This window comes from Hermetia illucens, chromosome 3, assembly GCF_905115235.1.
Source record: "Hermetia illucens chromosome 3, iHerIll2.2.curated.20191125, whole genome shotgun sequence".
Taxonomy (NCBI): Eukaryota; Metazoa; Arthropoda; class Insecta; order Diptera; family Stratiomyidae; genus Hermetia; species Hermetia illucens.
The window spans coordinates 35,329,555-35,348,575 of NC_051851.1; the positions used below are offsets into that span (position 1 = coordinate 35,329,555).

The 19,021-nt window shown below is 41.3% G+C and overlaps 1 protein-coding gene across 12 annotated transcripts in view; it reads left to right on the plus strand.

The window, feature by feature from the left end:
* Window positions 1-17,562, plus strand: part of LOC119652433 — a 30,250-nt gene extending 12,688 nt beyond the window's left edge. For 2 of the 12 annotated variants that reach the window (XM_038056571.1, XM_038056570.1), the window contains exons 2-7: window positions 3,354-3,540; window positions 10,226-10,477; window positions 10,538-10,705; window positions 10,764-10,911; window positions 16,741-16,893; window positions 16,955-17,562. In XM_038056571.1, coding sequence (XP_037912499.1) covers window positions 3,489-3,540; window positions 10,226-10,477; window positions 10,538-10,705; window positions 10,764-10,911; window positions 16,741-16,893; window positions 16,955-17,408 — 1,227 coding nt within the window. In that variant the 5' untranslated portion in view covers window positions 3,354-3,488 and the 3' untranslated portion in view covers window positions 17,409-17,562. Of the gene's footprint in view, window positions 1-3,298; window positions 3,541-10,225; window positions 10,478-10,537; window positions 10,706-10,763; window positions 10,912-16,740; window positions 16,894-16,954 lie in introns of all 12 variants that reach the window. The other 10 variants (XM_038056563.1, XM_038056564.1, XM_038056565.1 and 7 more) reach the window with 6 other exon arrangements.
* Window positions 17,563-19,021: the final 1,459 nt, after the last annotated feature.

Here is a 19,021-nt window from a genome sequence, read left to right on the forward strand (position 1 = left end):
AATAGTCTTGAGATTGATGCTGTTGCTTTTATCTAGCGTCGCACATTGGTCAGGGTCAGCCTAGTCAGTCTTATCAATTTCGTCGGGATACCAAACTCTGATGGCCGTGTACAGTTTTACCCTGGGTATGCTATCATAGGCGGCTTTAAAGTCGATGAATAGATGGTGCAACTGCTGTCCATATTCCAATAGTTTTTCCGTCGGTTGCCGCAGAGAGAAAATCTGATCTGTTGCTGATTTGCTTGGAATGAAGCCTCTTTGGGCTTTGGGCCAATGATATTCTGGGCGTATGGGGCTATCCGGCCTAGAAAGATAACGGAGAATATCTTATAAATGGTACTCAGTAACGTGATACCTCTATAATTGCTGCAATGTGTGGTATCTCCCTTTGATACAGATAATGCCTTGTTGCCCGTCGTAAGCATTGATTCGATGCCCCACATCTTGAGCACAAGTTGATGAATCACTTTGTGTAATTGGTCACCTCCATATTTAACTAATTCGGCTGGAATTCCATTGGCTCCTGGCAACTTATGATTTTTAAGTCGATGAATTGCACCGTAGTTCAGTTTCCGGAACCTCCAACTCGCCGAAGTTCTGGTTGTTCAGTAGCTCATCAAAGTACTCAACCTATGCCCATTCTGTCGGAAATCAGATTTCCCTCTTTGTCTCGGCAGGATGAACATCGAGGTGTATAAGACTTTATTCTGCTGACTTGTTAGTAAAACTTCCACGCCCGGTGCGGTTGCTCCCTGTACTTTTCGAGTTCACAGACTTGTTGGTTCTTCCAGGCTTCCTTTTTCCGTCTGTAAAGTCGCTTCTCCGCTCGAAGGAGTTAGTGATAAATCTCCGTGTATGCCCGCATCCTTTGAGAATGCAACATTACTCGGTATGCGGCATTCTTCTGTTCCATTGCTAGCTTATATTCATCGTCGAATCAGCTGTTCCGACGCTTTTCGCGGCTGGGGAAAAGTAGGTTTGTGGCCGTATGTTGTGGTTGAGAAGATCATTTATTGATGCTTCATCTCCAGGGTCTCTGTTGACTGCGGTTATTGCGGCAACCATTTCCCCCTTATAGGTGTTGCGGAGGTCTATGTTGTGGATGGCTTCACGGTGAACTCACACCTGATTGTTAGTGTGGATTCTGAGTGGTGTTATTATTCAAGCCCGGAGCATCATGCCAACGAGATAGTGATCCAAGTCTATTTTGGTCCCTCTATATGTTCTGACATTCATCAAAACTGAGAGGTGACGGTGTTCAATCAACACATGGTCATTTTGGTTCAAAGTCATCCCGCCTGGAGAGGCCCACGTTTGGTTGTGGACCGCTTTCCGCGCAAACCAGGTACTTCCAAAAACTATTTCGTGCGATACTGCTGAACTGAATAATCCGCAGTCCGCTATCATTGGTATCCCTATGTAAGCTATGGGAGCCAACGTATCGCCTGAATACGGGCTCCGTCCCTACTTGACTGTTGAAATCTCCAAGTATGATTTTGATATCATACTTTGGAACAGGTTTCGAGGGTCCGCTCAACTACCTCGTAGAAGATACCCTTCTCCGACTTTGCAGTCTCCTCTATAGTGGCGTGAACGTTTACGAGGCTTATATTTTTAAATTTTTCCTCGCAAGCGCAGAGTGTATAGCCTTTCGCTTATATTTTCAAAGCCGATAATAGCAGGTTTTATTTTTTGGCTGACTAAGAAACCTACTTCGAGCACATGGTTTACTGGATGGCCGCTATAATATATAGTGTAGCGACTCTTCTTCAGGAAACCGGTCCCTGTCTATCGCATCTTTTGTAACGCTGCTACATCAGCCTTATATTGGAACAGGATATCGGCTAGCTGCTCAGCAGCATTCGGTCTGTACAGGGAACGCACGTTCCATGAGAAAATGCGCAAATCGTTTATCCATTGTTGTTGCTGGGTTCGTCGTTTTGAAATCTATACTGTCCGTGGTTCGTTTCGTGGCTTCGTAACATCAGTTTTCGGTGTAGGGTTGTCAGCCCTACCCAACCCCCAACCTGGAGGATCAGTTGGTACATTTTGTTCCGTTTTTAGGCGCGGGAGACTCGCCTTCATCCTTCTCCGTCTGCAGTTTTTCATAAAGAAAGAACTCCCAGCGATCACCAGGTGGAGGTGGAGATAGGGTTTGGCAGTAGAGCTGTTGGTGTTGATTCAGCAAGCATTTCCCAGGTTTTATGCTCCACCGTAGGTACCAATCCACATTTCGCCCTGGGACCTATACTACCCTTTGACCGCCATAATTCAGACATCAGACAGAGACAGTCTCTGTCCATGTCAGACAAATGATTGTCTCGTACAAACATCTAAAATACGCTGGTGTAAGGCAAATTTCTGTGTCTGCTTCAGACATCAGACAGACAAATGTCTGCATCAGCCAAATGTCTGTTTCAGACAAAACCTTTTTCTAAATCGGACAAATGTCTGTGTCTGTCTCACACATTTGTCAGACAAATGTCTGAACTTTCGTTAGACATCAAGCAGGCCTATGTCTGATGTTTGAGCTACACCCAGACATTTGTCAGAAACAAAAACAGATAGCCTGAAGCAGACGTTTGACTAAGGCAGACATGTGTTTGTCTGATACTTGGAACATGCACAGACATTTGTCTGTGTCTTGTCTGAGGTATTTGGAGACATTTTGCTACGCCAAACATTAGTTAATAATAGTGTTTTCAATATGTTTACCTTACAAATGCAGTAGGCAATATTTTGTCGTGTCGTGCCAAGTGGGTGTTAGCCAAACTGTTTGTCGTTTAGAGTAGGAGTGCTCCTTAACTGTCTCCTCTTTCATTGAGTAATATTTCACTGGATTCTCTCCGCAGATTGTCCGCTTTAAAAATCGGATGTGGATGTTAAAAGTACCTAAATAAATATTTATATAGAGTGAAGTCTAAAAGAGGTGATCATTTGCCAAATTGTAAGTGGATTTTGCGGACTCTATCAATTTCAATTTCTATGCTTTTCTAGATAAGCTAATCAGGCAACTGGGAGTCAATTCTAAGAGTAATAAAAGGAAATTTCTCAAAACGACACATGGGAAATACTCTGACCCAATATGCAGAAATATTCCATCAATTTTTTTGCGTTATGTAAGAGGATAATCTTTAATATTCACGCAAAAATAGTTAACTTGCAATTCCTTGTCGGAAAGAAAACGTTAACTAGCCCGTTCTATGTAGGAATCTCGGTTTCTCGACTTTCTTCATGAATTTATTTGAAATCATCGAAAAAATACCTTTAATTTGCATAAATCTTTCATTAATCATAGAAAGCTTTTGCACCACTGCGTCAGTAGTTGCTAACCAGCTATGTTGCTTGCTTAGGTGAGGTGATGAACTCATCGTTTATGTTGCTATTCATGCTTCATGGAAGAGACTTTTGTTTACCATAAAAAAATACACAATACGTAATCACGCCTCATCTAATCCAGGAGAAGCCTGTCATAACCCAGCAGCGAAATGTTCATTAAAACAAGAAAGGGACTGAAGCGTCTCCTCCTCATCATGAAATGTACGTATCAAAACTGGAAACTTTAGCCCTAAGCCAAGTATTTTTAACCATCCTAGCGGAAGCGAATCCATTGTGGAAAAATTCGATGTTGATTCGATTCGATAAATATTCAAATTATTACGACAGGTTGTGAAGAGAAATACACCAAACGCACGGTGTATCCGCGCATAGTGGGTAGTCAAGAGTGTGAAGTGGACAAAGTATTCTGAGGAGACTATTGAAGATGGATGACATCACTTTCCACAAATTTAGTAGTAATAGGAACGCGGTAGAGTGAGATCAGACAGTAATTGAATGATGATTGGCGTGCAAATATGCAAGAATGCAGAAATAGTCGCATCCAGTCAGGAGTTAACATGGAAGCAAGTAAAAACATTTAGATCAATGTATCTACGAACGAACTTAAGTGGGTTCAGAATTAATTTAGTCCACTCTGAAATTGCTATTTATATCTTTTCATCAAACCCGTTCATCAAGACTGTGTCACTACACACTATTTTGGTGTGAGGCAATTTGCATCTATACTCTTAAATGTATTGTGTTAATCTATAATCTATAGTTTCCAGTATATACTTTTTTGTCCCCCTATATTTCACTAAGTTAGATGAAGTACTATTGACTTGAGTATGGTTAATTAAGCTATCAATAGTGTGAATAATATATTAAAAACTCCTGAATTCCCATGAAAGAAAATTACCAGGTCAAACTACGGAATTCAGATGTATCTTTTATGAATATGGAACAGAAACAACTATCGAGTATCTTGCATCATTCCTCCTTGCATCGTGTATATGCTATTAAGGAACATAAACCTGAACGAGTCGAAGCTCCTCTGCATTTCGGATATTATGGATGAATGCAGGTACAGACATAGGTCAATTACGGGTAGTTCAACTTAAGATACAAACTCCTAGAAAAACACAACGTTTCCGTATCCTATGGAGCAAAATTTCCACGGTGGATATCCCACGACGCTTGCACGTACTCTAAACGTGATTGGTGCCACGGACCTTCATGACAGGGTTAGAACCGAGACATATAAATGGGGCGGAAATGGGATGAAAAGCTTCTCAATTGGTTGAGGAATAACATCAAGAAAATGTAGCATAAAGGTAACGTCGATGTTTGTACGCATACTCGTATATCACATATTCGGGAGGAAAAATTGCATAAGCTTTAATGTTTTCAAGGATTGTTAGAAAATGATACCTTCCTTCTTTAGCCTTTGTCCCGTTCACAAGTGGGGTCGGCTCGCCGTGATCGAATGCACGATTTTGCTCTGCCAAACGCCTAATCTGGATGCTATCGCAAGGCCTTCAAACATCGTTTTTCGACCGGCCTTTGGTCGTTTTCCATCGACTTCAATGCTCAGACCAATCTTGGCAAGTGAATTCTCGTTCTCATCAATTGAAGACGCTTCCCTCGCAATCTTTCCACGATTCATGCAACCCCATATCGTTCGCGGATGTGATCAAAACGTGTCACGCCACTAGTCCAACGCAATATTTTCATCTCCATTACCACGAAACGCCATTTATTGTCTATTATAGTCGGTCAATACTCAGAACCATAGAGAGTGACAGGGCATTGCAGTAAATTTTAGATTTGAGACGTTCGTTGATACGTTGATCGCAAAGAACACTAGTTGTAGAACGCCATTTCACCCAGGTAGCGCTAATGCGTGAAGCAATTTCATAACGCAGTTCTCCATTGGCTAATAGCATTGACCCGGGGTATTTAAATCCTTTAGTTCTGGACAGGTCACTGCCGCTGACAGAGATTGTGCCCACTTCATGAGGATCGGTTGACAAAAATTCTGTTTTATTCAGATTCAATCTGAGACAGTGACGCATAAGGCGATCATTCTATTTTTGGACAAGTTGCTCGAGATCAACTTTGCTATTAGACGCTAAGAAAACATCATCTACATAAGGCAGTGTATAAGGCGCTGGACGTTGGATGTCCTGTATGACAGTGCCCACAACAAGGACAAAGAGAAGTAGTGAGGGAGCGATTTCTTGCTGAACATCGATGAAAACAGGAAGCGGTTTTGATATACCCGGCACACTGCGAACTTCACTTTTCGGATCTTGGTAGAGAAATTGAATCCAGCGCACGAGCTCTTCTGGCGCTAGGCGTAGCCGCAGAACATACCAGATAAGTTTGTATGGCATTCTCCAAATCTAGAAATGGAACGTAAAGAGGGCGATGCGTTAGTAGTTCCGCAGTTCTTGACAAACCTCGCTTGATTCACGGTTATTTGAACAATGTTGCGAATACAGTTATCAAGAATGTGATCAAAAACTTTGATGGTATGGGACAGCATCCTGATCGGACTGTAATTTGAACATTGTGCTGAACTAGCCCTCTTTTTCGATATTGGAACTGTGGTACTTTCTTGCCAGTCAGATGGTGTTCCAACTTCCTGGATACCCGCTTGAAGAAATCACAGAGCCACAGTGTTGGGTCTAAGCTACTGGCTTTCCAGAGCTGAGCTACCATGTCGTCAGATCCCGTTGCATTTCCCGATTTCATTCGTTTTGATTGCTTCCTCGATTTCAGTTGCGCTAAGGAGCGGAATTGCTCTAAATGTTGGCAGCATTCGTGGAAGTGGAGGATGAACTAATTCTTCTGTTGAAATCTGTTCGAAATATTCTCGCAAGTATCTAATGAACCGCTTACCTGGCTTGGTGACCCCGAGAGTTTCATAGGTCGCCTTGTGGATTGTGTTTTTAATTTGGTCCCACGACTCTACATTGGTAATAGCTGGTACTTTCGTAAGTGATATTATTCCTCTTCCTCTCACAAAATCGCCACAAACACAGCGGGCCATTCCTCACGCCTGATTATCTGCGGTTGGATGATGGTCTCTTAGGGAACCACTTTGCAATTAGTCACGGTGGTAAAATGTTGGCGCCTTATGAGAATATAGTCGAGTAGCGTTTCACTGTTCCCACTATAAAATGTGCGAAGATGAGCCAATTGTTAGATGCATATTGACAAAAACAAAGCTATTAGTGTCCGCAGTTTTTCTCGAAACTGCATATTGAAAAACTGCTGCCACCATAGCCCAAGATCTATCTAACGGCAACATAAAAGCACCTTTTTTGGAGATGGGTGTATATATTGCTCTGTATTTCAATAATGAACTATGCTATCGGGCTACAAAAATTATTACGCATGCTCAAGATATTAGTAAATATATGGAGAAAAATTCGTATCGTTATCCAGTTCTTCACAAAAAATTTCTAAAAAAGGCGAAAAAACGGCCTTCGCACGGGATGACCCCCTTAAGGTCGCCATCAATGACGATATAGTCATAAGCAAGCACGTTGCAGGCCTTTGCATTAAGAATTTGCCAGAAGGCATCTTTCTCGACACCAAGTCGACCTGTCTGCGGTGCGTATGCGGTGACGAAGTCAATAATGGGATCAGTTGATATAATGGTGAGCTCCATCAGCCAGTCATCAAATCGTGCGATTTCTTTAATGGAATCACGGAATTACTTTGAGATGGCAATGCCAACACCATATTGGGTGTGTGGGTTACCAAAATAGAGAAGTTTATAGCCATTTTTACCGCGTTCGGAGTCAATGCTGCAGCTTTTGGCACCACACCATCGGGATTCTTGCAGAGCACAGATATCAATGCGCCTCTTCTGAACGGCGAGGTCCTCGGCGTTTCCAGTGAGGTTGGCAGCGTGCAGACATGGAGCCCGCTCTGCCGCGTCGACGGAGGTGATACCCCTTCCTTCGGATGTCCCAACACGATCATTTTGTTTTTTTTTATCGCGGCATCAAGAGAAATCAGATACGATATATTTATTTCTTTCCCTTATCTCAGCATTTTATTTTGTTTTACTGAGGATAGTACAAAGTACTGGCCTAAAACCCTCCTCCTGTATCTTGGCTTGGAATCCGCATGCTACGTAAATAACATGAATGAAAGATATTTACATATTTAATGTAATTTATCAGGGCGAGGGTGACACCTTTGAGGATATTGGCAGCATTTAAGAATATTGTTGATATTTGATTCCTTGGTGGCGCTACTGTGCTAGCTAATTCGAGAATGTAAGTAAAGTTCTTAGCATTAAGATTTGACAAACGATTGGTTACAAAATATCACGTGTCCTAAAAACCAAATATCAACCTAAACCGCAATAAAAACGTTGTTTTGTCGTTTCTGTGTGGATGGCTCAAGCAGACGGATTTGCCTATCGTGACTGGAGGTCGGATGCCAGTCGACTCAGCTACGAATGAGTACCTGAGTCAAATCAGGGTAATAATCTCGGACGAGCACAAGCTGACCACATTACCTCCTCCACTGTACTGTAGTATACCGTTACGGTCTTGAATGGAGTACTCTGACACCCTTTAAGGTCGTGATCCAATATTGCTGTGCCAACAATTATTGTTATTATTTGTCATTTTGCCAGAATAAACTGATAAACTTGACTAACAAATATTAAAATTTTCGGACAAAGATCTTTGAGTATGATTGAACTGATGTTAAACTGCTAATATAACACTGTCTTCCTCATTCTTTTACCAGTCACTGACGGATCTTCGATGCAAGCAGCCATTCCTCAGGAGAACGAAATTATTTAAGGGTGGAATTGACTAACACTAGACTGTCTAAATGGGATCTTAAAGATTAGGTCGTAAACACTAAAAAGCAAAATAAAAATAAACAACTCGGCTTGACTAGGTGGATAACTTGATCAAGACGAGAGGACCTGTAATCCTGTAAATAAAAGGCAACGGAAAATCAGAATGGTTCCATTTCTATCTGTTCTTCCCTTTGGGCAAAAAAAAACCTCCTCAAAAATCCGTAATCCGAGGTGAAGAAATCGACGCGCCTATCGGATAAATTGAAGTGACGTTACATTGTATTTCAGCGACTCCCCTCCAATACCCTTTCTATATTGGTATACGGTATTGCAATAAGGCTGACTACTCCCTCATTACTAATGGGAAGACATTTAGAACAATAATTTAAATTCTGTTAACGGGACTCCAAGGACATGAAGACATTACCGAACACGGTTGAGGGTAGCTCAACAAAATTACAGTGGGTATTCGCCCTTGGACGTTTTGGTCGTTATGTTGTCCACTACCATAGACAGAAAATGTAGGGTCGTATGATTTGGACGAACCAACTCAACGAATCCGTCATCCGAGCCTATTATCAAAGATTTGGAACGGAATTTAGCAGGTTGGAGACATCGACTTTACGACGCGTTTATAATCCGGAACTAAGTCATGTTCCGGAACAGAATATTGTCAATCAGTACCGAGTGATACTAAATAAAAATAGAGTTCTCTTACGAACTAGGCAACAGGTTATCTAAGAAATTTTACTTGAGCTCAGTGGGGAGTCGTCAATTTACCACCTCTGGAGTTTTCCGTTAATTCTTTATTTAGTGTATGCTTACTGCGTGATATCTTTTCCGTTTAGAAAAAAAAAAGGATAAATCGGCAGAAGTTCGAAATTAAGGGCTCAAGTGACCGCTGTGGGTGACCGCGTGGATGTTCTAGAACTCCAACTTAGTGGACCTTGGCCACGTTAAATATCGTTTAGTGTAGTGGTAAAGTGTTGTAGCCTCACAATGGCCATCATCATGTAAGAAAAAAATTTAATGATGCCAAATATTTCCTCTTCTAAGTACTAACTCTTTGTAGCAATATTTCGCTTTGATATTCGGAGAACATTTATTTTATTATTTATTAATTTTATTTATCAAGTCGACGACCCGCGGAGCATAGGTTCCGCAGAGAGAGACAGGTTCGCCATTCAGTTATTAACCTCTCCGTACAGGACTTAACTTTAACGATGCGGCGAGAATTGTCTTTTTTATTTGAATTATTTTTTTGATTTCTTGTCCCGACGACATTTACCCAAGTGGTCCTCCAAGTAATGACAATTTTCAACCATGATGAACCTAGGGTAAACTTAAAGTGGTTGCAATCAGTTTCAAAGAAAGTGGAAAGTTATCATTTCTTCTTCACCGACCGATTCTCAGACTTTGGCTCTATCGATAGAGCCAAATGGCGAATCCGATCACAACGAGCCGACCCCGCTTGTGAACTGGACAAAGGCTGAAGAAAAAGAAATAACTTTATTTAAGCAGATATCTGCATGGAGTGGTTTTTGTTTTTTTCAGCTTTTCGGTTGAGTAGAGTCTGAGAATCGTTCCGTAAAGAAAAAATGATCACTTTCCAATTGCCACACTCCTCCCTTTGGCATCAAATGTCAGAACTGAGAAAATATTGCTTTGGAAAGTACTAAACGAGACTTTTAATTTGATACCCCACACAACTATATTCGGTGAAAAAAATTACACCCCCCCCCCTTTGGCAATTATATTATAGTAACCCCTCCCCTTCTCCCTTAACCTCAATGTAGAACGATTTTACTCATTGTATGCTTGGAGATCCATAGTTTCCACTTTTCCATCGCATTTCAACAATAGGTGTAACCGTTTGTGAGCAAAGTGCGTGCAACAAACAGACAAACGGACGGACAGAGAGACGGACCGATAGCTTTTTTTCATACAGAATCTTACAAATTAATCTTAATGGAAAACCCTATATTATATTCTAAAACTCTAGCAGGCAAAAATGACTTCCATTTAATACAATTATTCTAGCGAGTCTCATGAATATTATTTCAACTCTTCCAGGTAGCGTCCTTTTTTGCATGGTGGTTATAATGATGACTGCTATCCTATCTATCACTGGAGCTCAAAACTTATTCCAAGCATTTGATGGTAATTGTATCTATGCCTGCAATATAAGCTTCGTGCCCCGTAATGAAAATGCAACCGCAATTCTAAATAGTACTTTAAGCAGAACACAGACGTCATCCTCGAAGGATAACGCATCTGTGATAACTTCTACGACGGAAGCAGTAACTGAATCATCAACGACAAGAGGTAGTACTTTATCCTTTACTTCTTAAAATTTAATACATGAGTAAGTATTGCAAATTACAGAGACAACACTGCGTCCCAGAAAAATTCACCACATTTTCAGAAGTTTGGAATCAGAATACCCCGAAGAGGATGAACCCGATACCGAAGAAGAAACAGCCACTGCGCGTGCCTTGGACATATCTAGGGACCAAGTTCGAAATGAAGCCGATTATAACTTTTTATCCACAAGTAATATTGTGTTCATCAGACAAATGATGTTGTTTTTAACTCCATTCCATTCCTGCAGTGAAAGTTGATATTGTAAAGACGCTTTGGGCATCTGTTAGTTTTTGTGATTATGTCTTATATAATCAAATTCTATCTGCGATTGCTGCCATGGTGTGCACTACTATGTTGATTTTGTACAACTCATCGGGAAAATCCCAACTGGACTGGTAAGTTTTTAATGAAAGTTAGATTCTTAAGGGGGGAAACCACATTAGAAGGTGTGGCTTATAGCGTTGAACTTTTTGATTGTCCTGTGTTTCAATAAACTGAAAAGATTGTTTTTTGATTAGGGGCAAACCTATTGTTTTGCAACTGGCTCTCGAAATATCGATATCTACAAATAAAAACAATGGGATGGTCCTTAGTCAACAAATAATCTTCGTTGCACATTAGAAGTTTTATTTTCACGCTTGTTTTGGAATTTTTTCTTAGCAGGAAAACAACACACTATACTGCATGAAATTCATTCAAATTTCCACACTATGTTAGTCATATTCCGAGCAATTTTTTAAATTTTTTTGTTGAAAAATTTGAGCCAACAATAAAAAATTTACGCGACATTATTTCGCTGAAGCTCATAACTACAGCTCTCCAATTGCGGAACATGTAGCAACTCCAATTTTTATCTGAAGCCAAAACGCTCTTTATTTTACATTATTAACTTATTTTCTAAGAAAATGAACCTTAATGCTGGTGAAAAAAATAGAAACCAAAAATTTCGCAGCTGCTGAAAAAAACCAGTTGCAATCCCATAACGCAAAAAAGGCACCATTGAAAATCGTATTATCTCAAATGTCGGGTCATATTCCTAGTAATTTTTTAAAGAATCATACCCTCAAATTTCGTAATGATCAGTTTATTACTTTTTGAGTTAGAATCCCTCAAAATGTGAAAAACATCATTTTAAGAAAAACTGGTTTAAAAAGAAGACGTTTCTCACTCTTAATTATTAACAAAATACAACTATAACCAATCCAAATGCACTCGTAGAACAGACTGAAGCGCTATTTAAATTGCGCTACAAGATTACGTAAGGACATAAAGCGATTAAATCCTCTACAATAAAAAATGTCGATTCTGAAAATCTCCTAATGTGGTTTCAGTTCTTAAGTTGCAACTTAAGTTGCACAGAGCTCCTCTATAAAGGGCATTTCAAAACTACTGGACAAACTATATTCTAGGCGATACATAATGAAATTCTACACAAAAAATATTCAGTTCATTTTTTCGATTTCTTAACCTTTTAGCTGTCACTGGCATTTTAATTTCTGAAAACAATGGCCGCCTTCGTACCACCAAAATCATAATAGCTGAAAAACTACGGTAACTATTGTTTGGGATATTTAGGATCCTAAGTCCATATCCATCTGATATTGGACGGGACCAAATGGAGAGCAACTTGCTCCCACTTGTTTTGGTGCACGAGCTCCTCTCCCCCCGTTTGGGGCTTAGCACCCAGGCATTCAGGGCAGAGGCAACACATCAGATGCTGCCTCACCTCCGCTCTGGGTGCAACGTGACCGAAAGTGGCAACAGGTGAAAAACGCTCCTTTAGATAATCGCAAAAACAGGACAAGGGTCCAATTAATTATATCCAAGTTCAAACCACCAATATTCTGAGCCTTAGCTAAAGTCTAAAGCTATATTATTGTTTGGGATATGAGAGATCCTATGTCCACATCCACTTGATATTGGACCAAACCAAACGGAGAGCAACTTCATCCTCCCCCCCCTTCCAACACCTTCGAGAGTGGGGTTGAAAATTCATCCTTTACTAAGAAAACTATAGATTGGAATAATGCGATGGCTAGGATGTCAGTTACAAAATCAGTCCCGTATCATTCTCAGTTGAATCAGCATGATGCCAAACTGATCGTATAATGCAATGACTAATGAACTGATGAACGAGACTCACCCATATTGTCTAAATGTTAAGTAAAATTTGCCAGTTTGATCAAACGGGTATTGGCTGATGTTTGGTTGACTGATACCAGACTAATCATCTTATCGAGCTCTAAAATTAAACACTTTGCTCAAACCCCATCTATCGGAAATCTACTCACTCTTTACGGTTCTTGCGAAAAGTGACAAAAAACTAGGTAGGGACAATTATTGATCAACTCGCTACCGGGTAACTGGCTTGTGTGTCGACCAAGTTCTTCGTTCGAAGTTGCATCAAGCAAGCGTACCCCTATGACGCGTCGCAAACAAGTGTTGATGAAGGATTGGGGATTTTGAGTGACACTAGAGGTCATTTTTCATGTGCTTACTCTCATATAACAACACAGAAAGAATATTAGCACAGAATAGTCATAACTTAATATTGGTGTTGAGATAACTACATTTCCAGATTTTAACAAAGCAGCTAAAGCGGATCCAGCGCTATTAATGCGTCAAACGACATCCAATTCGGTGCTACCGCCTTTTCTGCCGATTCTTCCTAGATATACAAATTTATCGATAGCTGCGATACTCTGCTCATTAATGCAATTAAGGAGAGTGCGATGCCCGTCAGATTGAGAACCTTGATTTTGTAGATGTTTACCTCCAGTCCAACTCTATTTGCCTCTCATTTCAAATCCAGGCTAGTTGGCCAAGGTCCATAATTCAGTAAAAGAACAGTCTTTAATGTATTACCTGTAACCGACCTGTGCACCGATAAAGTTTTTCATCGAAAAGAAGGAAGGGGAAACAGGGAAAATTTTTGCAAACAACGACCGTGGTTGATATACAGAATAGTTAAAACATTATTATGTTCGCAGCAGCATCATTACTTGCTTTTTTGCAACTCTTCATTCAAGGACTACAAATCCTCGGCTGGCCAAAATCAAATTCGAAGCGGAATAGAGTGCGAAGCGCAGTCATTGGAGTGAAAATTCCTTTCCGTCCATTCATTCATAGCAATTGGATGAAGCAGCTCAGACAACCAGGTGGTATTATTATCGTTTTCAAGACGCTTGCGGGTCGCTGTAAAAATCGAAGATCACTAAAAAAACAACACGGGTTACGATAATAACAAAGTACTAAGCACTGAACACGTTAAGGTTATCGACATTCAACTGAACGAATAAGTCTCGAGGTCTTAAAACCTGGCAAAAAATTGTAGTCACGATTGCCGATGAACTCCAAGTAACTATTAAATATGTCTCCCAGCAAGTGACGACTCTCGTAACGGCGAAACTTGCTCTTTTTCCCATTGCGAGCACCTCTCCGATAATATTGATCGTTCAATTCGCACCTGCCCAATCGACCTCTCATCTCACTTGCAAGCCATCATCCCCAACGACGCAACAACGGGTATCCGTTCTACGGCCTGCCTTAGTAAGGAACTCTAGATTTCCTGATTTTCCGCCCCCACTCGACCATTCCATATCCCTAAAAGCTGTTTGGCGTCCTAACCTACGCTATCGCTTCATCTCAGGCAAGGTCTACCAAGTCTTCTTTTTCTACCTTAGATATAGCCTCACCCATACGGATTAGGTAACCCGCCCACTGCAACCTGATGAGCCTAATTTTATCGACATCCAAACGTCTGGAGAATTTTTCTCTCGAACGCGGCCAAGAGTTCGCTATTTTTCTTCGTCCATATGGAAGTCTACGAGGAATACATAAGGATTGGCAAGAGCATTGCCATGTACGGTAAGAGCTTTGAACCTATGGGGAGAAATGTCGTGCGGAACAGTTTTTATAATAAGCTCTGTTGGTAACCAACAACCCTGCGCGGATTTCATTGTCACAGCTGTTATCGGTTGTGATTTTCGACCCTAGGAGAAATTTTCAACAGTCTCGAAGCTGTAGTCTGTAGCTATAGTGGTCTTGAGAGTGATCCTGGCCTCATAGATTGGTAAGGTCAGCGTAATCAGTCTTATCAATTTCGTCGGGATACCGAATTCTCTCATGGCCGTGTAGAGTGTTATCCTGGGTATGCTATCATAGGCGGCCGGTCGATGAAAATATGCAATTGACGGCGATATTCCAACATTTTTTCCATCGCTTGTCGCACAGAGAAAATCTGATCTGTTGGTGATTTGCCTGGAGTCAAGCCTCTTTGGAATGGGCCAATGATGTTCTGAGCGTATGGGGCAAGATAGCTGAGAATATCTTATATATAGTAAGTACTCAGCAACGTGATACCTCTATAATTGCGGCACTGCGTCATATTCTCCTTTTTATGCATGGGGCAGATAATGCCCGTTGCCAGTCATCAGGCATTGATTCGCTGTACCACACTTTGAGCCTCAGTTGACGGACCGTTTCGTGCAATGGGTCGCCTCCAAATTCAACCAATTCGGATGTAATTCCATCGGCTCCTGGCGACTTATGGTTTTTAAGCCGATGAATTGCATGAAGTTTTTCTTCCATGCTTGGTGGTGGCAGCATTTGTCCGCCGTCTTCAGTTAGCGAGACCTCCAACTCGCCGATATTTTGGTTGTTGACCAATTCATCAAAATACTTTACCCATCGCTCCAATATGCCCATTTTGTCGGAAATCAAATTTCCCTCTTTGCCTCGGCAAGATGAGCATTGAGGTGTATAAGGCTTTATCTTGTTGACTTGTTGGTAAAACTCCCGCGCCTGGAGTACAGGGAGCATACCCTGTTGTTGTTTCTCCCAGGCTTCCTTTTGTGAAGTCGCTTCTCCACTCGACGCAATTTGTGATAGGCCTCTGCGTGTGCCCTCGTTTAAGAGTGCAGCGTTGCCCGATATGCGGCATTCTACCATTTCATTGCTAGCTTACATTCATCGTCGAACCAGCCGTTACGAATTTTTTTGCGACTGGGACCAAGTATGTTTGTGGCTGTATAAAAAATAATGCTCTTCAGGTGGTTGTGAAGATCATTTGTTAATGCTTCATCTCCAGGACATCTGCTAGCTGCGGTTATTGCGACATCCATCTCCCCCTTATGGATGGCTTCGGTATTCATTCTCACCTGATTGCCAAAGGTCATTCTAATCACTGTGGTAATTCGAGCCCGGAGTATCATGCCAACGAGATAGTGATTCGAGTCTATATTGCCCCCACTATATGTTCTGACATTTATCAAGGCTAAAAGGTGGCGGCATTCAATCAACTCGTGGTTAATTTGGTTAAAAGTGGTCCCGTCTGAAGACGTCCATGTATGAGCTTTTGCTTTCCTCGCAAACCAGGTGCTTCCAACAATCATTTCGTGTGATACTGATAACTGAATAACCCGGAGTCCGTTACCAATGGTATCCTTATGTAAGCTATGAGAGCCGGTGTATCGCCTGAATATGTGTTGATGATTTTGATATTATACTTGGAACAGGCTTCGAGGGACCGCTCAATTGCCTCGTAGAAGGTGTCCTTCTCCGGCTCTGCAGTCTCTTTAGGAGCGTGAACCTTAATGAGGCTTCATATTTCTAAAAAAAATTCTAAATGCTCAGAGCATATGATTTCCTAGATGACCACTATAATATATGGTATAGTGGCTCTTCTCCAGAAAACCGCTCCCTGTCCAACGCATCTCTTGCAATGCTGTTACATCAGCCTTATATTGGGAAAGGGAATTGACTAGCTGCTGAGCAACGTTCGGTTTGTACAGGCGCGAAAAACTCGCCTTCATCGCCTCCCAGAACGTGGAGTTGGAGATATGGTTTGGTGGTAGAACTATTGGTGCTAGTTCAGGAGGCGTTTCCCAGGTTTTATGCTCCATCGTGTGTATCAATCCACTTTTCGTCCTGGGACCTATGCTACCCTTAGGCTACCCAAGCTAATCCCATGTTCGCAGCGGCCTTGGAGTGACAAGCACAAAGATAAACACAAACATCCATGACAAACCTGCATTGAAACTTGGGGCAACCAGATCAAGAAATTACTCGACTCGATTCAATTATTAGGAAACATGCACGCTTCTGCGAGGTTGAACATACACAAAGCAGTCATTCAACTGAGGTGCAACTAGTATGATTACCACGCATAACTTTTTATTTTACTGTAAACATTTTTTTAATGAATTTTCAAATTTTTCTTTCAGGGGAATCCCCAGACCTTGGAGGATAGTTTTTCCCGCTGTGATAGCTTTTGGAGTAATGTCGATTGTATCATTGATTCACTTACTGGTGATGAATAGCGCCTATAGAGATTTCTGTGGTGGATTAGCCAATAATCTCGAAACTAAAACTTTAAAGTAAGTGTACTTTCGAATTTCTTAATGATATTGAAATCATCCGTTTTTTCCTCCTCTTCAGATGTAACAAATTAATAAATGCCTTACGTCCTGCTATAAACGATACATGGATAACGCCTGGGGACAACTACACAATTCACACAGTAACTATCCGAATAACGTTGGTGGCCTGGTTCGCTGCATTCCTTATAATGCTCGCTCGGATGATCTTCATCATTGACTTTCGATTAGTGCGAGTCAACTTACCGGCATGCGCGCAGAGACGGAGATCAACCACAGTAGAATCAATCTCATCGGAATCCGTTGAGGTTGTACAGAAAACTGGAAAGTTAGAAGCAGCAGCCTCGAAGTCTTTAGAACCAGCACGGGCAGAACAAAGCCTTTCCTCACGAGAGGATGTAGACGAATTCCAAAGTGCTTATTCCCATTTCGAACCGACGTCCACACAACCAACTTCCCTCGAACCACTTCTTCCTAACCAGACTCCGCGAAATTCGCATGACTTTGATGTCTAGCAATTGATCGCGGTAGTTTTATCCAATGGAGACGCATTCATTCAGGGATTTTAGAAATGTACAAATGTTTTCTTTTAGATTTTTATTTTAAGTAACTTTATTGTAACACGACTTTGTTGGAAGTGTAATAAACTTATTTTATTGTTTTTAAGAATTGGTGTTTGGTGTCACTATACTATAATTATCACCAACAGTGCAACAACCGGTATCCGGTCTAACCCTACCTTAATAAGGAACTCCAAACATTCCGGTTTTGCCCCAAGATCCGCCAATTCGATATCGTTAACAACTGTCTGACGTCCTAGCCTACGCCTTTGTTCTGCCGGAGGCTTTCTAATTCTACCATAGATATTGTCCCTATAGACTTTCCGGATCGAATTATCCTCACCCATACGAATTAAGTGTCCACCGCAGCCTATTGAGGTGAATTTTATCCACAACCAAACAATCGTGGTATCGTTCATAAATTTGATTGTTATAAGGGTCTCCAAAAAGTCAACGATAATAGTTAAAGGGCTATTAGAGGAGCTCACAAGGATCCAGAAGAACATTAAACGGTCTTGTAAAAAGTTGATGGTTTTCGAGAAATTGGCCCAGGTATTCATTAATGAAGTGTTGGTACCACCATTTTACTGATCAAGTTCTAAGAGAAACTGAATACTGAATACTGAGTACTGCTTCAGCACAAGCAATCCCAAGATGAACAGGGATACAAAAATCGATCGTAACTATGATCACTAGGCAATATCCAGTATCACCCATATCACGTGCAACGTGTTCAAGCCCTCCTGCCTGAGGACTATGGGTACGCTTTTACTGTAGAATAGGGAGGACCGGACCTTTTTAGACAAGGTACTATACTATGGAAGTACATTTACAGAGGATGGCTTTATGAACATCCACAATTTGCATAGTTATGCATTGAAAAATCCCAACTCCATCCGAGAAGAAAAGTCCCAATACCGATTCAAAGTTAACATGCGGACCGGTATCGGTAGAAGCAAAACGGAGCCAAAGGGACCAAGTTGTAGGGCGTTGTAGCATTGGCATAATCCCGGAATCGGGGAATGAAAGTAGTTATCGAGCCCCACGAAGGGAACTTCGATAATGTCTGCGCTGCTTTCTGTTCCGAGCCCCCGTCGAAACTCTGGGCCCCGGGGAATCCCCTTTTTTCCGCCTCGTCAGCTTGAACCAAGGTGTTGAAAAGTGTTAAGGAAAGCTAGATTGTCATAAAATCTGAAGAGGAATGCAAAGACATTTAGGGAGCACAATCTTGACAAATTGGGTATTGAATCGAAGTTTGGCATCGAAAATTATACTTAGGTCTTGAAATGAGGTCAGAAATGATAGAGGTTTTCTACCAAGAAGAAAAGGACATTGCGGAGGATTGGAGCCAGTAACACATGAAGTGGTACATTTAGTGCCAATTTATTTACTATTCACCAAACTGTCTAAATTGGATTGCAAGGGAGCACCACGTGGAGGAATAGTAACAGAGGCAAACAATTCAAAGTCGTCAGCGCAGAGTAAGCGCGGTGAAAGGGGAATAATACGGGGCTTAGTATAGAAGTTTGGGGAACCTCAAAGGAAGGAGAAAGTAAATGGAATGAGCA